This window comes from Mesoplodon densirostris, chromosome 7 (assembly GCF_025265405.1).
Source record: "Mesoplodon densirostris isolate mMesDen1 chromosome 7, mMesDen1 primary haplotype, whole genome shotgun sequence".
In the NCBI taxonomy this organism is placed as follows: domain Eukaryota; kingdom Metazoa; phylum Chordata; class Mammalia; order Artiodactyla; family Ziphiidae; genus Mesoplodon; species Mesoplodon densirostris.
The window spans coordinates 75,097,996-75,114,283 of NC_082667.1; the positions used below are offsets into that span (position 1 = coordinate 75,097,996).

At 48.8% G+C, this 16,288-nt stretch overlaps 1 protein-coding gene across 7 annotated transcripts in view; it reads left to right on the forward strand.

Moving 5' to 3' along the window:
• NAV2 (neuron navigator 2) overlaps window positions 1–9,446 on the forward strand; it is a 769,310-nt gene extending 759,864 nt beyond the window's left edge. For all 7 annotated transcript variants that reach the window (XM_060105510.1, XM_060105512.1, XM_060105505.1 and 4 more), the window contains 2 exons: window positions 4,199–4,402; window positions 6,061–9,446. In XM_060105510.1, coding sequence (XP_059961493.1) covers window positions 4,199–4,402; window positions 6,061–6,186 — 330 coding nt within the window. In that variant the 3' untranslated portion in view covers window positions 6,187–9,446. The remainder of the gene's footprint in view (window positions 1–4,198; window positions 4,403–6,060) is intronic.
• The last annotated feature ends 6,842 nt before the right edge of the window (window positions 9,447–16,288 follow it).

The following is a 16,288-nucleotide window of genomic DNA, read 5'->3' on the forward strand; positions in this document are numbered from 1 at the left end:
GTGGGCATGGCTGTGAAAGTCGAGTCTGATCTTCCCTGCCTGTCCTGGAGAGGTTGCTGATGGACTTGATCTTCAAGGGCCTCTTTCCCACCAAGAGCAAGGAGGCTATAGGTGAAAGGACTTGGGGGTGGCTGTGGAACAGCCCATTTAGGACAAGGAACAGAAACATGTCACCGTCTCAGGAGACTCACCAGTTCACTGTGAGGCAAGAACAGTCATCCCTTCCCTGTGCTGTGGGGTCTTTTGAAGGACAGTCTTTCAAGAGCATGGAAACAACCAGGGGAGGCAGCCAGAGTTAGCATTGTACCAAGTTGCTCAAAAGTGAGCCCTCCTGCCCCAAACCTGTTACTTCATCCCATTCTGCAGCCTGGGAGACCCCATGGAATCTGCAGATTCATGAGGTACCCTGGAGTGTTCTTCATGTCTCTAGTTTTGAAGGAAAATTTGATGACATTTATTGAGAGGCTGCTACCTGCCAGGCACTGTGCCAGGGGCCTGACAGGCATGATTCCGTTTAGTTCTCAGCACCCAATATGCACCTCATAGACAAGGAGACCAAGGCTCACAGATTTTGACCCTTCCCCAGTTCACTAGGCGGGGTGTGGATTGAGCCAGCGTCGTAGCCCATAGCTGACTCCTCGGTTACTTCCGTGATTTTTCAGGCTGTCCTGAGACCCCTGTTACTCCACCCAGACCCCTCAGGTTGCTCAGGGAACCAAGTATTGTGTTTCATAGCGTGACTTTCTACATAAGAATTCATTTGACAAAAAGACTCTTCTATTCAAAAAAAAAAAAAGTTTAAAATTCCTCACTCTCCTTCGTGTTACCTTGAGTCCCGTGCTCACTGGGCGCTGGGCGCTGTGCAGGCCTTTTACTCCACCCTAACCCTGCGAGGAGTGGTGTGGCCATGAGGTGAGCGCACTGTGGTTCAAAGCAGGTAAGCCCTTGGCCAAGGTCATAAGCTAAGAAGAGGTGGAGCCCCAGATTGGGCTCTGGCAGGGCTGCCGGTGATGGTTGGCAGCACAGAGACCCTGCTGCCCTCAGATCTCACCAGGGGCTTCCGGTCAGCCCCTCCAACAGGCACAGCCTTGCCTGGAGGAGATGTGGCATCGCCCCCTAGTGGATACCAGGTATCATTGCAAGTTTTGGCTCCTGAGTCTTTTCCCAGTAGGGAGAGAGTGTGTGCGCGCGCACGCGCAACTGCTTGTAGGCTCTTCCAGAATGTGTACCTTGATGCCTTCACGTGTGATAAACATGTGCATCCCACAGAGTGAGAAGGTGCCCAGTGGCGAAGTTTTCAGTTTCCAGTGTCTTGGCTCCCTCTTCCTGCCTTGGGGAAAGTGAATGTCCTGTCTGTCTGTACAACTGTCTGCTGTTTCCCAGAGCTGCCTTAGGGCTCTGCAGGGGGACCAAGGAGCGTTACGACACATCCTTTGCTTGCCACGGTACTTACCCAGCCATTCATCACCTGGACTTAGACATGTCCAGCGGCAAGTGGGGAGGCTTGTAAAAATATTCTCTGTTCTTGCAGACGACGTTAGGTGTGCCCAGGTGTGCAGTTGTCGTACGACTTAGTCCTCAGCCCTGTTCCCCTTTGGAATTTTCATTGTAAACACTTGCCAAAGTGTCTAAAGCCTGCAGAGTCACTCAAAAGGCCCCCGTCCCCCTGGTGGAAAGGGGAGAGTGGGGAGCCACTGATCACATGAACCAACCTGCTCTGAGACTCTGGGCAAACCTCCCACTGCTAAGCCTCGGGTTTCCCATCTGTAATCTGAAAAGTGTGGACTAGAAGAGTTTTTTCAGGCTGGCTCTGTGGAGCCCCGAAGTTCCTCAGACCACTCATAGTAGGGTCAGGGGGACAGAGTAGAAATTTAAAAGCCACGGGGCCAGACCCTCTAGGAGCTTGATGAGCTCGGAATTCTAGACTCTGTTGTTCTGCAGCCCTGAGCATCTTCTCTTCCAGGCTGGAGGATGGAGACAGAAGCAGTAGCTTCCAGAAACGACGTTTGGTTCAGCCTCACACATGTGAAATCTGGCTTGGGAAAGTCAGCTGAGTGCTGTAGGGAAGCCCTTGGAGGAAGAAGCTTCTACAAGTTGCAGGAACGTTTCTCACGTGCAACAGGCTTTTTCAGTTCTAACTAACCCTAAGCGCTTTGTGTTCCCTTCCTCCCTGACTCGTACCCATGCGCACACGAACCTTCACACGATCCCTTCCTGCTCGGACTGTGAGTCGCCTTTCCAATGCCAGACTGAGCTCTCACTGCTGCCCCAGGTTAAGGAAGGTTTCGCAGTAGACAGGGCTGCAGCACTAGACAGGAAGGGCGCTGGTGTCTGAAAGCGCTGAGTTCATAGAAGGCTATGTATCTTAAGTGAAGGAGGAGGCCATGGATTAAGGGAGGTGGCGGGCCTGTCTGCAGTGTGGGCAGGGCAGGCACTTCCCTGAGACAATCGGAGGGGGCTTAGGCAATCGTGAGACAGCGGAGGGACAGCAAGCCCAGCCCAGGTGACGTGTCCTCGTCAAGTGGACAGCCTGGCCTGCATCTCCCTGCTCCGCTTTTGGCTGAGTCATGTGGCTCTTGCCGATACCGAGTGGTTCAGAGTGGAGTCTGTCAGCAGGGGTGGAGAAGGGAAAGGCCCAGACAAGGATGCCAGGGTCCTGGGTTCGAATCCAGTGCTGCTCCGAAACCTTTCACAACTGGCTCTTCTCTTTAAGCTGTAAGTTCTCCATCCGGTAGATGAGGCCGCTGGGACCCCAGTTCCTTCCAGCTGAGGCAGCCTGTGACCTGGGAAAGACGTGGTTTTATCAGTCAGAGCTCAGCTCTCCTGTACTGTCAGCCTTCTCTCCCCACATCCCCCTCCCTCCCCTCTCAACTGTAAGAGTTCTGGGAGGACAGAGGGAACAGGCAGACGGACAGACAGGCTGGGTCCAGATGTAAGTCCACTCTAGAGTCCCCCCTCTGCAGCCTTTGTGGTTCAGGGGGCTTTGGTCTTTGTACCCCTGTGGTGCCCTACAGAGGGGGTGCCCTTCCAGAGCCACAGGTGGCACTCTCCCGGGTGGGCACATCTTGTCCTGGCTGTGAGCCAGTCCTACCACATATGCTCAGACTTAAGTGGTCCACGGACCTGGGCAGACTTGGATTCCAGTTCTGCCTTCTCTCGTCCCTGGGCCTGGCTCCTTGTCTGGGAAACTTGGGTAGTGATGCTTCCTCTTGGAATCACATGGTGGTTAAACAAGATATTTGTCAAGTGCTTCTCGTAATCCCTGGCACGCAGGGAGCTGTAAGGTGTGGCGGCAGGGGTGGTGTTAAAGGGGAAAGATACAGAGAAGGCACCCAGCCACGTGAGATGCAGAGCCTCGCCTGGGGAAGTGGTGCAGCCTAGGTGTTTGCTCTTTGAAGAGTGTATGTATTTCTTGAAATTGACAGAAGAAGTCACTAACATCATCGTATTATTTGGTATTTCAGGCTTAAGGAAAGGAGCTTGGAGGCATGGTACTGGTCTTACAAAATTATGTGATAATTCCGCTTTAAGAGCAAATTAGTTGTTCTGGGCAATTTTGAGAAATACGTGAGGGAGGAGAAGCAGTTACAATTCCAGTTCCCACATGGAACCCCTTTAACAATTTGCCTCTACACGGGGGCTCTTTGAGAGTCAGACTCACTTTAAGAAATGGGGTTTTATTGAGCCAGAGCCATTGGTGACCTCTGCCTGGGCTGCTGATACCCAGCACCCCATCTGTGTGCCGTGGAGGCGGGGGGTACTCAGTGGGATGACAGCCCCTCTTTCCAGCTCCACATTCAGTGACATCATGTCGGTAATTGATTGGCCACGGTGGGAGTATTCATATCATGGAAATTGGCAAGCACTTCAAATCAGAGAGTTGTTTTTCAAGTTAAATCAGCGAGGCTTAGAGTTTAGGGCGACACAGTGAGTCAGTGGCAGAGCTGAGGTGTGAACCCAGGTCAGGCTGACTCCAAAGCCAGTGCTTTTACTCCCTAGGTCATGCTGCCTTTGGTCTTAGCACATCAAGGTGTCCGTGCCTTGGATGATTTCCTTAGGATTTCCTCTGGAAGTGGAATTACTCCATCAAGGGAAGCATAATGCTGGGCTTGGAGAGTTTTTCAGAAAGTTTCAAAACAAGGCCTGCAGAAGAGGTCTCGGCCCACTTCCTAACTGTTCCTTGTTTGTCTGTTTCCAGCTGTATGGAAGGCGGGCCCCCTGGGAGGACCCCGCCAAGTGGGTGATGGACACCTATCCTTGGGCAGCCAGCCCTCAGCAGCACGAGTGGCCTCCCCTCCTGCAGCTCCGGCCCGAGGATGTCGGCTTCGACGGCTACTCCATGCCTCGGGAGGGGTCAACCAGCAAGCAGATGCCCCCCAGCGACGCTGACGGAGACCCGCTGGTGAGTTCTTGGCGTCCAGAGCAGCTCCTCATTCACTGAGCACTTACAGTGTATTGGGCCTCATGCCAGGCACACCGGAAATTTGGAAGTGACTGAGCCCCAGCCTTGCTTTGGAAGGCTAGACCTATCCCAAGATTTGGGACATTTTTGCCAATATTTTCTTCCTTGTTTTTAGTTTTTCATTCGTGTCTTTAACCCCTCTGAAATTTTTCAGATAAAAGTTCAAGAATTTGATTTTTCTCCCTAAATGTCCCTACACCACTCTTCGCCCTCTGGTTTGAGTGCCAGCTTTATCATGTCTTGCCCAGTAGCCCAAGCCAAATGGTCAGGAGCTTAGGCAGGGAGAGGTTTGACGGTGGGAGGGACTCATGGAGGAGAGGGCAAGGGGGCCTGAATGCGGGTCCCCTGGCCAGTGACATGAGTTAAGCCTTTAACGCTGCCTGAGCACCTTTACTCCACTGATGCTAAAGCAATAAAGGCCCTTTAAGAAAAACCTGGGTCAGAGATCATACCACTACAATTCTAGAACTCTCTGCCAATGTAAGACCCATACGTAGGCATACTGCGAAATTAGACCTAATAAATCAAAAGCCCTGTTAAAAGAAGGTTGAAACACATATACCGGAACCTCCCATGGTTAAATGACCATTATCATGCTATAAATTTAACACTGAGCTCTCTTGGCAACTCAGGCAAAAGGAAAAACACTGCAAAGAATATTGCTTGCATTACCTAATGAAAGAACACATTCATAAGAGATGCAGCAGGATTAAAAGACAGTTGACTTGCTGTTCTATCCCTAGTGACTAACTGATTTGCTAGATAAAAAATAATAATATTGGGCTTCCCTGGTGGCGCAGTGGTTGAGAGTCCACCTGCCGATGCAGGGGACACGGGTTCATGCCCCGGTCCAGGAAGATCCCACATGCCGCGGAGCGGCTGGACCCGTGAGCCATGGCCGCTGAGCCTGCGTGTCTGGAGCCTGTTCTGCGCAACAGGAGAGGCCACAACAGTGAGAGGCCCGCGTACCATAAAAAAATAAAAAAATAAAAAAATAATAATTGCCCAAAAGTTTCTGAATTGGAATCCAGGCCTCCCTGTGCTCCGAGGCTCTGCTTTACTGATGCTGTCCTCTGCCTCCCCGTGGAGGCCTTGACAGGAGCTGGAGCCCAGGTGACTCCAGCCTGCCCTCTGGCTAGAGCCAGGACTACAGATGGGCTCGATGCTCATCGAAGGGGGAACCCTGTGCCTCGAGGTCAGCGGCTGGCATCTCACCCAGGCTGAGGGCTATATTTGAGTAAGGTGCCCCTCCCAAGTAAAAAATATATACACATTATCTTTTAGAGGATTTTGTATTTTCAGTGATCTGCGTGTATTAATCCACACCGTAACGTTATAGGGCAGGTATAATGATTCACATGTGACCAGTGAAGAAACTGAGGTGTAGCAGTTAAGTCACTGGCCCAAGGTCATGCCGCTAGTAAGTGGTGGAGCCGAGACTTGAGCCCTGGAAGCCTGGCCGAGGGCCCATGCTCTCGTCCACTGCGGGCCACAGTCCCCAGGGTGAGTCTAGAGGAGGTGGCGTGAGCTTTGGAGAGGCCAGGCGTGGCCGGCTGGCCGGACCGGAAGCCATGTCGCAGCCTCCGCTCTTTCCCCAGATGAACATGCTGATGAGGCTCCAGGAAGCGGCCAACTACTCCAGCCCCCAGAGCTACGACAGCGACTCCAACAGCAACAGCCATCACGACGATATCCTGGACTCGTCCCTGGAGTCTACTCTGTGACGGCCGGGCCACGGAGCCTGCCCTCCTGCCCTCCACCGCCCCCCTCTGCACCACCCTGAGGGCGCCCTCCTGAGCCAGCCCCTGGCCTCGGCGTGAGTGCCACGCGAAGACCCGGACCCTCCTCGTCCTCCAGCCTTGACCTGGGTGCAGGCACCCCGGGCCAGCCGCCTCGGGACCGCTTCCTTCACAGGGAGAACTGCACCGTCTTCTGGGTCCATTATTGTCTTGCCTCGTTGCTGTGACCTTCCTAAGACACTGAAAGATACTTCTCGGGAAAGGACCATCACCGTTGAAATGAAAAGGGTTTAAAAAAAAAAAAAGCCAACCCACTTGAAGCTCTGAAACCAAACAGCATCCTGCCCTCGGCGGCCCAGAGACAGAAGAGATGAGAGCAGAGCTGAAAGCGGAGACCGCAGGGCTTCCTCCGCGCACAGACCCTGCAGCTCCAACCCCGCCGCCGCCTTTCCACCACACCGGCCACACAGAGATCCGATGCCAGCCGGGGCCCTTGCTTTGGTCACACTCAACAAACTGCAGAGCCGCATCGCAGGAAAAACTTAGGAAAAACAAATCGTGCTTTCTCTTTGGTTTGTTTTTAAAATGGTGCTCTCCTTACCCGAGAGGTATTTTGCCTGTTCCAGTTCCTCCCCCGCCTTTCAGACCCATCAGCCTCTGGTTCTTCCATAAGTGAGAGGGAGGCCGAGCGGATGTGGCTGTCAACGCAGAGCTGCATGTGTCTGTCTCCTTCTCGTACAGAAATGAATCAGGTCTTATTCCTGCTAACACTGTGTACAGTGGGAATTGATCTACCTTGGCGAACCGATCACCCCTTTGAGAATGAGGTTGAGTTTCTCCCTTTCTGACTCTTTTGATTTTGAAGACTTTTTTCCCCTCTCCTTCCCCTCATGATCAGAATCCATCCTTTGGTGAACGTGAGAACCGCAGGAGTTGGCTTTTGGTTTGGTCCTGCTGAGTTTTGGTTTTCAGTTGTCCATTCTCAGTTCTGCACACTCGCTGCCTCCTGCTGGGGCCGGGGTCGCTGTGCCCTTGACAGTGGACCAGGACCCCGTCCTCAGCGTGTGGGTGAGCGGGACCTTGCCTTTCCTCCTCGTCCTCAAGGCTGCAGGACACACGTCGACACCTCCAGCATGCCAACCCCGACCTCAGGTGGGGGGTGAGGTCACCTCGCAAAACACTTGCACTTTCCCCGGAACCAACGTGACGTCACACAAGTCAACAGGTGGAGGCAGCTGCTCGCTTCCAGAAGCTCTGGCCTCCAGCGGACGAGCCTTGCCTGACCTCTTCGGTGCTGACCTTCCCAAAGCGATGCCTTAACTGGTTTTGTACTCACCGTGTTCATTGATGAGTGTCGTGCCTGCCTGGGGTCTGTTTTTCTGTTTTCCCCATCAGAGCAAACAGGGCTAACAAGTCATCTGCTCACTAGAAGAACTCAAGCTAATGTGACTTTTCTCATCCAAAAGACTCATTCGTGTGGATGTGTGACTGTGGGAAAAAGAAAAAGGAGAAAAAAAAAAATCTTTTTTTTTTTTTTTAGATTCTTATCAGTCTCCAGCTAACGCCCTGACTAGACAATGATCTGTCTTGTTCAGGAAAAGGCAAAAGTTCCTACCATGTTACATGACATTGTTGAGCCATGCTCTGCTCGTATGTGTCTTCAACATACCGGTATTTTCTCTACAGAGTGTGGTCAATCTTTGAGTCATTTGTTTCTGTTTTATTTTTATCGGACCCCCATGGGGGGAGTCTCTGTTAATGATCAGGGTTTTTACTCCATTTTTTTTACATTTCTATTTCCAAAGGTCCCTCTCTCAACATCTTTTATTTTCTTACCACAAGAGCTTGACCTGAAACCAGTCACATTACATTGGATGACACCATTTGCTTCCTCTTTGAAAGGAAAAGGGGAATGTGTCCCTCTAACAGGTGAATGGGAAACCTCTCAGCGTGCTCTTTTCTTTAATCTCAGTAAACTCAGACTCTATTCTGCTAAGCCTTCCTTAGTCATCTGGGTGTGTGAGTGTGTCTTGTTCTGTTTTGTTTTTCATAAAATGTTTAAAGCATGTATTTAGCCTGTGACCTCAGGGGTCAGTCACACCCTGAGCCTTCTGGTAAACCTGAAGAATGGTCCTTCTCAATTTATCTCCCAGCGATGACCTTACACACTCATACTGTGAATTTGGGAGGAGGTGCAATGGACTTCTCCTCATGGGCAGTTTTCCCGGTCACCTTGTGAGTAGACACCTGCCAATATCCTTTGACACTTCTTTTTTCTTTTTTATAGCACCCTCTTTTCTCTTTCTTTTCTCCCCCGTCCCACAGACTTCCCTCCCACCGGGTCCAGGCTCAGCGCCGAGACCTCTGTCCCTGGTGCTGCCTGACAAGTGAACGGTGGTTTCAAGGAGTGTAGCCTTGTACGAGTCACAACTCGGGGTCTTTCCTACAGTTTCCGGAAGCAGGGTTGTCTGATATGCACATTTCTTACTTTGGTCCTGTTTTGCTTTTGTGTCACTCACCTTTGACAAAGTGACTTTGTGCTCATTTAGGGTTCTGTCCGAAATGCTTCCATTTTGCCTTTTTCTACAGTTAGGCTAATTTTGAAAATGTATGAAATTCTATGCAACATTTGTGTTGAGTTACCAATGGAAGCCAAAAGTTTTCTTTCCAAACTGCCAAGAATTTTACAGGCCATAAGTGAGGTGGGAATTCCCTTTAGTTTAAGGTGGTGGGTGGGCGGTGGGGGGGACATGGAACGAGACTTGCCTAGACCTTTGTTGTATCTTGGGGACATATTTTATTGTTGATGCTTAAATTTCAAAATTCTGTGTATTCGAATTTGATAATGCCGAATCTACTTCAAAAGGAAAAAATAATCCAACTTTGTGGATACAAAATGGAAGGTTTGCTGTTTTGATCAAGTTATTTCCAGTGGAGCAGTTTATGAAATATGTTCTATAAGATGTACATTTTTTCATTGTAACATAGAAATTGTAAATAATTGATTAAAGTGCTGCATTTTGATGAATTTTTTCTAGCCATTTTTAAAGAGAAAACTAGGAATTGAGTATTTTGTGTACGGTATGTTTCCGTCCTCCCTCCCCGTCCGCCGTCCCTCCCTATTTAATTTTCACTCGTCATGAGGTTTTTGGATTTGCCAATGATCTGCTGGAGATCATGCCCCACATCATAGAGAATAAAGCTGATGATTGTACCAGTCTTAAATTATTCATGATTCAATAAAATTGATGCTTATTTATTCAGATTAGTGGTTTGGCTTTTCTGTACTAGAGAACGTACTAATGAGAGTTCAGTTTCATGCCAGGAGGAAGTCATTCTTATTTGGATGCAGGAAACACAGCGAGAGCCCCCCAAAATCTGCAAACCCATCTTTGCTGCTGTGTCATCGACATCCTACCTCTTCCCAGTTCCTTGCCTCAGTTATTGCCTGTGTGGACTTTGTGCTCCTCCCAAACTTTGAGTCACTGGGGATCTTGTGAAATTGCAGATTCTGATTCAGCAGGTCCAGGGTGGGACCTGCGATTCTCAATTTCTAAGAAGCTCCTGGGTGAGGCCAATGCTCTAGGTTCTAGACCATACTTCAAGGCAAGCTCTATCTATCAGTATCCAGCCACCCCTCACCCCCCAGTCGACCCCTTGGCACAGGCAAGATTTTTTTTTTAATGTATTGAGTACCTACTAATTGCCAGATGCTTTCCCAAGTGCTCCAATATAATCTACAAAATGACCCAGAGGAGGTAAATATTCTTACTCCCGTTTTACAAGTGAGAGGAAAAACAAAGACCGAAAATCAGGCTCAGAGAAAACTTGCCAAGGATCCTGCAAGCTAAGAGGTGAGAGAATTGGAGTTTCAGCCCCATATTCCAACCCCAAATCCTGCCTCTCATCTCAGGGGCCCCGTTCCGCATTGCAGCTGATATCCACTGCAGAGCAGAGGCAGCGGGAGATGACATCACATCTTAACCTTCACTTTTACCAGAACGACAAAAACTGTAAAGGCTTGGTTTGAAGTGAGGCCTGTGGGGTCACTGTGAAATTGATCCGACCCAGCTGGCTCAACTGCTGGTGATGTGAAATGTCCAACTCAATGTAGCACACAGCAGTGGCCCAGCCAGGGGGCAGGTAAAGAATCCAGACGTTGAGAATAGGCAGTTTTTAATGCCTGTCAAAAAAAAATGAAAGGGAGCTGGTACAATGGTGTGGCAACTAGATATCCTGAATTTCCAAGTTTTCCCACATCAAATATTCCACCCCTACATTTATACAGTGAAATATTACTCGGCCATAAAAAGGAGCAAAATAGTGCCATTTGCAGAGACATGGATAGACCTAGAAACTGTCATACAGAGTGAAGTAAGAGAAAAACAAATATCATATAATATTTCTTATATGTGGAATCTAGAAGAATGGTGCAGATGAACTTATCTGAAAAGCAGAAATAGAGACACAGATGTAGAGAACAAACTTATAGATACCAAAGGGGGAAGGGGGGTGGGGTGAATTGGGAGGTTGGGATTGACATATATACACTACTATGTATAAAATAGATAACTAACGAGAACCTGCTGTATAGCACAGGGAACTCTACTCAGTGCTCTGTGGTGACCAAATGGGAAGGAAATCTAAGAAAGAGGGGGTACATGTATACGTATAGCTGATTCACTTTGCTGTACAGCACAAACACAGCAATGTAAAGCAATTATACTCCAATAAAGATGTTAAAAAACAAAAGAATATTCTTCTTCTCAATCCATTTTCTTAAGACATTCTCTCCCTTGACCATAAAAAGAATTTATGTAAAAAAAAAACAAAAATGCAAGAACTATAGAAAGCATCATATGTAATGTATTTAATGGTAAAATGTTGAATGTGTTCCCTTTCAGATTAGGAGACAGATAAAGATGCCTCCTTTCATCAGGTAACATCACAGTAGAGAACCCCAGTCAGCACAGAGAAGCAAGAGAAGTAAATCCTGAAGATTGGAAAGGAAGAAATTGGACTGTCTTTTCTTACAGATAGCATTATGTACTTAGGTCATCCAAAAGAATTCACAGATAAATGATTAGAAATAATAAGTTGAAAATTTTTGCTGGATACAAAGTACATGTAAATCTATTGAACATCTATATGCACCTAAATTTTTTTAAATTTAAAAATACCAATTTCAGAGCATCAAAAATATCAAATACCTAAGAATAAATTCAATGTAAGAGGGGCAAGACCTCGGAATTCCCTGGTGGTCCAGTGGTTAGGACTCCATACTTCCACTGCAGGGGGCACAGGTTTGATCCCTGGTCAGGTAACTAAGATCCTGTAAGCCATGCGGCACGGCCAAAAAAAAAAAAAAGATGGGCAAGACCTCTACGTAGAAATCTATAAACCATGGGGAGAAGTGAAAGACCCCAAGATATGAAGGAATATGTGATGTGTATGGATTAGATGACTCAATGTGAAGATGTCAGTTCCTCCAAAACGGTCTAGAGAGTTGATGCAAGCCCACTCAAAAGGCCGACATAATTTTTATGGAATCGACAAGATGGTTTTACAATGTATAGTGAAACGCAAAAGGTGAAGTATAGCCAACTACTGAGCCTGCACTCTAGAGCCTGCAAGCCACAATTCCTGAAGCCCGCGCGCCTAGAGCCTGAGCTCCGCAACAAGGGAAGCCACTGCTATGAGTAGCCTATGCACCACAACGAAGAGTAGCCCCCGCTCGCCGCAACTAGAGAAAGTCTGTGCACAGCAACGAAGACCCAACGTAGCCAAAAATAATAAATAAATAAAATAAAAATTTTTAAAGAGTATTAAAAAAAACAGGGTCTTTGCAGATGTAATTAATGGAGAAGAAGTTCTATTGGAGTAGGGTGACTCTTTACGCACTATGCCTAGTGTCCTTATAGGAAGATAACCTAAGGATATAAGGGAAGAGGGCCACGCGAAGGTGGAGGCGGAGATGGGAGCTGTGCAGCTGCAAACACCCCAAGGATGGATGCTCCTTGCTTCCACCAGAAGCTGGGGAGAGGCAAGAGAGGATTCTACCCAGAGTCTCAGAGAGAGCACTGCCCTGCTGACACCTTAGTTTCAGATATCTAGCCTCCAGAACTGTGAGAGAATAACTTTCTGCAGTTTTAAACCTGCCAGTTTATGACACTGAGTTATGGCAGCTCTAGGAAATGCATACAGTTACATACCCAATGTATACATGTATACATGTATGCACCAAGAAATATGTACACAAATGTTCACAGCAGTTATCACGTTCAGTATAACAAAACCTGGAAACAGTCCACAGGTCCACTGACAAAATTGTGATGTCAGTGTCCTCCAGCAGTGAAAATATTTGTGGGTGGATGTTGAGTGAATGCTGAGTGAAAGCAGCCAGACCCAGACTGATGCCAAATGTGTGATTCCATTTACATAAAGTTCACACTGCCGTTAGGTGTGGGCACGTGTGTGGGTCATAAAACTAGAAGGAAAAGCAAGGAGGACAAGGGCAGTGGTCAGGAAGGGTAAGAGGCTCTGGGTTGCTGGTGGTGTCCTATTTTGTGACTTGGGTGGTGATTTCATGAGCAGCTGCTTTGTCGTAGATCACTAAGCTGTATATCTTTGTGCACTTTTGTCTGTGCGTGTTATACTTCAAAATAAGGTTTTTACAAAGTAGATGCTACCCCAGGCTGCCCGCCTGGCCACCACACCCAATGAGTGCTACAGGGCAGCCGAGAACGCTCCTGCCTGAGAGCAGACTGAGCTTCCCAAGTCCATAAACCAAGGACACCGTTTGCGTCCACCTCGACACTAACTGATGCGTGAGCTTGGATGGGTTAATGCCAGTTCCCTATGCCTCAGCCCCCTCTGAAGTAAAATGAGGCTAAACCACCTGTGTCTTGCAGGATTCAGGGAGGCGATGCGTCCAGAGGGTTCCTGGTGCCGTGAAGCACTCACTCCATCTCCCTCATCCTCCCAGCTCTGGCTCCTCTGGCTGTGCAGTCTTTCCAGTGTGTCAGAGGACAGAGCTGCTCAGCCTCAGATGGGGGAATTGGGTCCCATAGGGGAGGATGCGGAGAGGTGAGTCTGGACCCCAGACAAGGGGAAATGTCCTGAAGTTCACAAGTAGGGAATAGGCTGCTAGTAAGCTCCCTGTCACCATGGGAGTCCAAGCACAGAATGGAGGACCACCTGACAGCAGCAGCAGAGGGATCCCAGCCCCGGTTGGCAGGTGAGTTCCAGTGGTCTTTGGAGCTCTGCTTGCCTGGCAGGATCGCTTCAGACAGGGCATAATGGAAAGAGCCCTGGGGTCTAGAGACCTGAGTTACTGGCTCCTATCCTGGCTGCCTCCTTCAGACAAGTCCCCCCTACTCTCAAGGCCATAGTTTTCCCATCTGTTTAATGAAAGGATTGGACTAGCTCAGTGGTTCCCTAATGTGGCTGACCACCCCGAGCCCAGGAAGCACGTTAGAAACAGACTACGGCCCCCCTTTAGCCCCGGAGAATCAGAAGGAGCTGGGGACTGCAGGCTTCTCCCAGCTCCTTCCATTCCAGGGTGCAATTACGGGCAGCCCTTTCTACTCACAGTGGCCACGAGGGGGCAGGAAAGCCCAAGCAATGCCAATCCTCCATTGGGATGGACGTGCCTTTCTTGGCAAAATTTCCTCTCTCTCTCCCCCCACCGCCTTCCTCCCCGCTCCCCTCCCCCCCCACCATATTACCAATAAAGAATTGGATATGATCCTCAGACCATTGAGTGTCGTATTTTCCCTTCTACCCCATGCTTGGAGGATGAAGCTGCAGTCTCTAATAAATGGAATATGGAAAGGAATTGACGTGTGTCAGGCATCTTGTTAAGCCAAGGAATTTGCCTTCATGGATTCACGTGACCTGCATAACAATTGTGTGAGTGGGTATCATCATCCCCACTCTATAGACTGTTAAGGGACTTGTACAAGGTCTCACTAATTAGTGATAGAGTAAGGATCTGAACCCAGGGCCCAGTCAGATTCCAAAGCCTGGAGTCTCTCCTATACCACATGGTGCCCTCCACCTGCAGTTGCTGAAATGCTTACATCCATAACCTTATTGATGGTCCACCTTGGCCCTGCAGGTTAGGCCCAAGAAGGCATAGTTGCATTCACAGGAGGATGCAGATCAGAGAGGGGAAGGAAATTGTCCCCAAACACACCTGAGCTAATAGTGCCACAAGAACAAGAACCCAGGTGTCCTGGCTTCCTTTCCTGGGCAACTAGGGAAGCAGCTAGGCACACAGGCTCTGGAGTCCTACAGAATGGGTTTAAATCCCAGCTCCCCCATGCATATGCTGTGACCCTGAGAAAGTTGTTACTCCCTGAACCTCAGTTTGCTCATCTGTAAAATGAACATGAAATACCCACCTGTAGTAGATGCTGTGTCCTTCTCAGCATCCATCATCCTCTCTTCCTCACTAAACCCTGATGGTGTGCAGGCATCTACCCCCTCCCCACAAGGTCGTGTGATTCAAGGAGGCTGACCCCCATCCCCAGGTCCAGGGTGGAGTCAATGGTCTAATGTAAAACCCAGTCTATTTCCTAGGGGATGGGTCAGGAATAGACCTATGATGAGGTTTGTGGGAAAGTCTTTGGGGAAGGGGTGACTTCTGGGAGAGTTTATCTCTTAAGAGAGATCCTCAGGGGAGAAACGTTTCCTCTTCCTCTGACTATCATCATGTCTGAAAGGTGACCTCCAACCTGGTGCCATCATCTCGAGACCAGCCTGAGGATGAAGCAGCGAGGAGGAGAGCAGAGATGGAACTGGATCCTGTCATCCAGCCACTGACTCAACCCTTTCCTGTGCCAGGCACTGTGCTAAGCATGTTATATGCACTATCTCGTTTCATCCTCACAGTGACCCTATGCCGTGAGTATTATTAACCTATTGCTAATAATAAGTATTAAGTTAATAATTATTAAGTCAATAGTAAGTATTATTAACTTAATGTTAATAAGAGACATCGTCTCTTCCACCTGTAATGGGACAACCAGCTAAGGAGTGCCACCCACACTCTCTCGATGGGCACAGTGCATTGAGAAGTGCCCCCAAGCCCGTGTTCCCGGCAGCCCTGTGCCTCCCCTTCATGGTCCCCATCGCTCCGCTGCAACGGGCTGTTACCTGTGTCTCCTCCACACGTGGTGAGCTGGAGGCATGCTGATTCCACCGTGGGGTTCTAGCACCTGGCACAGAACTTGGCTCCTATCAGTAAAGGTGATAAGGACAGAAAATAAAGAAAGACAGAAGGAAATGCAGACATTTAAAGGGCTCAACATGGGAATTCCCTGGCAGTCCAGTGGTTAGGAACTGAAATCCCACAAGCCGCATGGTGTGGCCAAAAAAAAGAAAGGACTCGATGGGGAGAAAGTGAGGTAGAAGGAAGCCAAGTTCGAGGAAGTTCAGAAGGTAAACACCCTAGGTGTGCACATGAAATAAAGTTACATCAGCAAGGATGGAAAAATGCTTACAAATGAAGACCAGCGGAAACGAACAGACCTAACTGTGCATCAGATTGATGACAGAACTTTGTACAATTTAGTGGAATATAATCTTTTTTTTTTTTTTTTTTTTTTTTTTTGTGGTATGCGAGCCTCTCACTCTTGTGGCCTCTCCCATTGCGGAACACAGGCTCCGGACACGCAGGCTCAGCGGCCATGGCTCACGGGCCCAGCCGCTCCGTGGCATGTGGGATCTTCCCGGACCGGGGCACGAACCCGTGTCCCCTGCATCGGCAGGCGGACTCTCAACCACTGCGCCACCAGGGAAGCCCCCAAGGAATATAATCTTATATTTACTTGTAGGCATGCTGATGGTGGTGCTGGTGTAGTCATTCCAGTACTGTTTTGTGAGTGATGTATGTAGGTTAAAGCAAATATATTGTATGGGGTAACAATAATTCTCACATAATGTGAGAGAAGGGAGATGAAAATATGGAATGGGGGAAAAAAGAAGAACCCTGTGCTGCTGTAGATGATCAGCATGATCTCTCTGTCTCTCTGTCTCTTTCTGTCTCTCTCTCCTCTAAGGGCATGGAAGCAATGATATTACA